Source organism: Topomyia yanbarensis, chromosome 2 (genome assembly GCF_030247195.1).
Source record: "Topomyia yanbarensis strain Yona2022 chromosome 2, ASM3024719v1, whole genome shotgun sequence".
In the NCBI taxonomy this organism is placed as follows: Eukaryota; Metazoa; Arthropoda; class Insecta; order Diptera; family Culicidae; genus Topomyia; species Topomyia yanbarensis.
The window spans coordinates 251794267-251799665 of NC_080671.1; the positions used below are offsets into that span (position 1 = coordinate 251794267).

At 49.1% G+C, this 5399-nt stretch overlaps 1 protein-coding gene across 1 annotated transcript; it reads left to right on the forward strand.

Annotated features, from left to right (window-relative positions):
• The first annotated feature begins 1341 nt into the window (after positions 1 to 1341).
• Positions 1342 to 4437, forward strand: LOC131680242 (uncharacterized). The gene has a single exon (XM_058960960.1). It carries the CDS (start codon positions 1342 to 1344, stop codon positions 4435 to 4437), a length of 3096 nt encoding a protein of 1031 aa, XP_058816943.1.
• Positions 4438 to 5399: the final 962 nt, after the last annotated feature.

Consider the following 5399-nt stretch of genomic DNA (forward strand, 5'->3'; position numbering starts at 1 on the left):
TCAGCGTCAACTTCTGGTATTTCAGCTCATCCACCAAAGAAGAATCATCTCCACTCTCAGTTCCGCTTTACTTCGTGTGCGTCGACTGCAAGTTTGGGTGAAAAGTGCATCGCCTGCAACCAGTCGCATTCCGTGACGAAGTGTCAGAAATTCAACCGGATTTCACCGAGTGAACGTCAGCAGCTTGTGAATTCCAAACGCCTTTGTCACAACTGCTTGAAGGGTGATCATTTTGTCCGCAATTGTCCTTCAAATTTCAGCTGTCGGAAGTGCAATCGACGTCACCATACGCTTCTTCATTCCGGGCAGAGCGATGGTTCCCGAAAGAACGTTAGCGAAGGAGCTTCCTCTAGTCCTGGTGCAACCGCTTCTACTACGCCATCTAATAAGTCTTCTATGGTCGAGTCATCTACGCAATCTACGGTGGCTGCTACTGAGAATGTTCCTATGGTCGAAGTTAGTTCTGCTCTACAACATCCTCGCGAAGACGTCTTTCTTCTCATTGTCATTGTGAAGGTCATCGACACCTACGGTGTGGAACATCTAGCTCGTGCACTTCTGGACAGTGCATCGCAGCCGAATCTCATCACGGATCGCATGGCGCAAATTCTACGATTGCGGAGACAACCCGTGAATGTTACGGTACAGGGAGCCGGCAAGCTATCTAAGCCGGTACGTGAATCGGTGTTTGCACAGGTACATTCAAGGACGGGTGACTTTTCGTGTGGTGTCAACTTCTTGGTGATGGACAAAGTGACGGCAAATCTCCCTTCGCAAAGTGTTTCAACTGTGGGATGGAAGATTCCGAAGGGGTTGCTTCTGGCTGATCCATCCTTCAACGAAAGCCAACCGACCGACATGGTTTTGGGTGCTCGGCATTTCTACTCCTTCTTCCCCAGCGCTGCACGCATTCAGCTTGATAGAAATCTTCCGATTCTGGTCGACAGCGTCTTCGGCTGGATTATCGTAGGCTCGGCTAGCACAAACCCCCCCAAGCAGACTGCTCCTACGCCCACCACTTGTGATGCAGTCACTGTTTCAATGCTTTCGCTAGAGGATTGCTTGGAGCGTTTTTGGAAAACCGAAGAGCTGACAACGAACGACATTTACTCAATAGAAGAACGACGCTGCGAATCCTTGTACCAATCTACAGTATCTAGGAACTCCGAAGGTCGATATATTGTTAGATACCCTCGTAAGCCTGATTTTGATGTGATGCTTGGCGAATCCAGAAGCAGTGCACAGCGACGGTTCGGATATCTGGAAAGACGACTGGAACGAGACTCGAAATTGAAGGACGAATATCATCAGTTCATGTGAGAGTATCTCTCCCTCGGCCACATGCGGCTGGTCGAAGCGGACGACGAACGCAACTCTCCCACCTACTATCTACCTCACCATCCCGTAATTAAGGAAGCAAGTACGACGACCAAGGTCCGGGTCGTGTTTGATGGCTCTGCGAAAACTTCTTCCGGCTTCTCCCTCAATGAAGCTCTTTGCGTTGGTCCCGTGGTGCAGGACGATCTGCTGAACATTATCTTGCGGTTTCGAACCTTTCCCGTTGCTCTCGTCGGAGATATTGCCAAAATGTACAGGCAGGTACAGGTCCACTCTGACGACACACCGTTACAACGCATTCTGTGGCGATTCTCCCAACATTCTCCAGTACAGACGTACGAACTACTGACCGTTACTTACGGCTTAGGTCCATCATCGTTCTTAGCGACACGAACTCTCCAGCAACTAGCGGTGGATGAAGGTGATGCGTACCCGGTAGGTGGTCCAGCATTGAAAAAGAGTTTTTACGTCGACGATTTCATCGGTGGAGCTGAAACAATTGAAGAAGCTATCCGTATGCGCGTAGAGCTGAGCGAACTTCTGCAGAAAGGAGGATTCGAGCTCAGAAAATGGACGTCGAACTGTCTGGAAGTCCTTCAAGGTCTCTCCGACGATCAGATCGGCACGCAATCCGCGTTGCACTTTAGTCCCCACGAAACCATCAAAGCACTTGGAATTAGCTGGGAGCCTGAAGCAGATTACCTCCGTTTTCATTCGCAGATTCGAACAAGCAGTGAACTTCCAACAAAGCGGTCTATCCTCTCCGACATCGCCAAGTTATTTGACCCTCTTGGACTCATTGCCCCCGTTGTCGTACGTGCGAAAATCCTGATGCAGGAATTGTGGTTGTTGTCCTGCGGTTGGGATGATCCTGTTCCAGAACCGATCAAATCGAGATGGGAAATCTACCACCAAGAGCTGGTGAAAATATCTGAGCACCATGTCAACAGATATGCATTTCTTCCGAGTTCCGTTATACAGCTGCACACTTTCGCGGATGCTTCTCAGGCAGCATATGGAGCTTGTACGTACGCCCGATGTGAAGACGTCCAAGGAAAGGTGAGGATTCAACTGCTAGCGTCGAAATCCCGAGTAGCCCCGCTGAAACGAATCACCATCGCCCGTTTGGAATTATGCGCAGCCGTGCTAGCCGCTCATCTACACGCGCGAATCAAAAAGGCCATCGACGTCAACGTTTCTGCATCGTACTTTTGGTCAGATTCCGCCGTCACTCTACAGTGGTTACGATCACCTCCGAACGTCTGGCCAACCTTCGTCGCAAACAGAGTCTCGGAAATACAGCAGTACACGAACGGATGTCAGTGGAAACACGTTCCCGGAGCTGAAAATCCTGCCGACCTGGTCTCGCGCGGCATGTCAGTCGACGAATTTCTACAAAGCAACTTGTGGAGCTGTGCCCCAGGCTGGTTGTCACTGTCACCACAAGATTGGCCAATCTTCATTCCCCCAGGCGTGCCAGCAGAAGAGCTGGAGTTAAAAACTACGGTTGCACTCACCCAAGCAGTTCCTACCGTTCATCCCTGGTTTCTCCGTTGGTCTTCCTACAGCCGATTACTCCACGTCATCGGATATTGTATGCGATTTGTCACCAACACCCGTTCAAAAGCACGAACCCAACCTTCGCCATCCCCCATTCCGGTCGACCAATCACTTACCGTGGCAGAACTAGCCAATGCCAAAACGTTACTCGTCCGACTCGCCCAGCAGGATGGATACGCCGCAGAAATAAAGCAGCTGGAGAAGGAAAACACCGTGCCGAAGCAGTCCCACATTCGCCGAATGAGCCCATTTTTCGACCCAGAGAGAGTGTTGAGAGTGGGAGGTCGTTTAAATCTTGCCCAGTTACCTTATCAAGCAAAGCACCCTGCGCTTATTCCCACCAACCATCCGTTCACTCGACTAATCGCTGAATATTTTCATCGCAAACTGCTGCACGGAGGCGGGCGCCTGCTGCTCACTTCGATTCGCGAAGAATTCTGGCCACCCCGCGGCCGTAGACTGGTTCAAAGTGTAGTACGAAATTGCTTTCGTTGTACTCGTCTCAACCCAATACTGGCCCAACAACAAATCGGTCAGTTACCTGCCCAGCGTGTGATCCCAAGTCGTCCATTCAGCATCACCGGTGTCGACTATGCTGGCCCACTATACCTTCGCCCGATACACAAACGTGCCGCACCTGCAAAAACTTACCTGTGCCTCTTTGTATGCTTTTCAACCAAAGCAGTGCATTTGGAATTAGTCAGTGATTTGTCCACTCAAGCATTCTTGTGTGCCCTGCGACGGTTTATCGCTCGCCGTGGGCGGCCCACGCACATCCACTCAGACAACGGGAAGAATTTCGAGGGGGCAAAAAATGAGCTGGCTGAACTGTTTTCCAGATTTCAGAACCGTGCTGAACAAGCTGAAATAGCTTCTGTCTGTGCCGAGGAAGGGATCACCTGGCATTTGACACCACCCAAAGCACCTCACTTTGGCGGCTTGTGGGAGGCAGCAATCAAAATAGCCAAAAAACATTTGTACCGACAACTCGGTTCATCTCGCCTTACGTTCGAGGCTATGTGTACCGTACTAACACAAATCGAAGCTATCATGAATAGCCGACCATTGCTTCCACTTTCGGAGGACCCCAACGACCTAGCTGCATTGACACCAGCGCACTTTCTCGTCGGTTCATCACTGCATGCCCTGCCCAACCCAGATTTAATGAACGTACCTGCCAACAGACTCGACCACTATCAACAGCTGCAAGTGCATGTGCAGCAATTTTGGTCGCACTGGAAGAAAGAGTACCTGCAAGAGCTGCTGAAAGATACCCGTGGTTGGAAACGCAACAACGAAATTGTTCCGGGGAGAATGGTCATCTTAGTCGACGAAATGCAACCACCGATTCGATGGCCACTCGCCCGCATAGAAGCAGTTTTGCCCGGCAAAGATCATCTTGCACGAGTTGTTTTGCTCCGTACAGCTCGTGGCATCATCACTCGTCCGATCGCTAAAATTTGTCTACTACCTTACTCTACGGTGGCATCCGAAGCAGAAAAACATCCAGCAACTATCAGCGACGCACCGACAACCTAACGGAGTTCGGATACTAGATGTAATTTAGGCTAAAATCACTAAAAAATGTTAAAATTAAGAGCAACTAATTTATTGTCCACTAGTTATAAGATTGTATGTTGTTTGTTTACCTTTTCTATGTTGAACATATTCGTTCAAGGCGGCGAGTATGTTCGTTCGCACTATTAGTTTTGGCCCCACTGCGTGAGATGTTTCGTTCTCACGCGAGGATCGGTGCTACCGGGCACCATTTATACCGGTTTTTCTAGCCCTTCTGGCAACCGGGCGATGATATGAAGTGGTGAGCCAACATTAACTCATACTGTGAGAATGACACAGAAAATTCAGTCTACAATAAACCAGCAACTAAAGTGGATCATCTTTTTTCGATCCTGAAAACTAAGTGTAATTTTATATTAAGTGCATGCAAAGTGCAAGTCGTATGTGCAGCAATAAAGAGTGTTCGGATCAGTGCAAAGTTATATACCGTGGTTAGTCAGCCCGAGAAAATCCCAGGCAAAGTTGTTCGCTACTGCTGGTTGTTCGGTGCATCTGGTGATTGCAGTCACCGGTAGTTTTTGCTCCTTATCCTCGCCTTCATTGCGAGCTGCCGTTCGTTAGTGGAAGACTTTGCTGACCTGTTGCTGCCTGACGGTGCGGTGATTTGCGCTACCTGCAACAGGTGATCGAGTTGCAGCCAGTAGGGTGTGTGAACCTATAGTTACCTTCGTCCCTTCGGAGAAGTTTTGGTCATATCGCAAAAGGGAAGCACAACGTAGGGGTAAACGACATCACAAGGATATACAGAGTAGATCTCAATGTCGCCTAGACCATGATGGAAGCAGTAAAGGAAGTTTAGGTACACTTGAGAAAGATAGACCATAAGCTGTCCTACTTTTTTTTAAATAACTACTAGATATAAAACTTATTTGTTATAAAGAAAACCTGCCCTGGGTTTTAGTTTAGTCCAGCTACTTCTGACT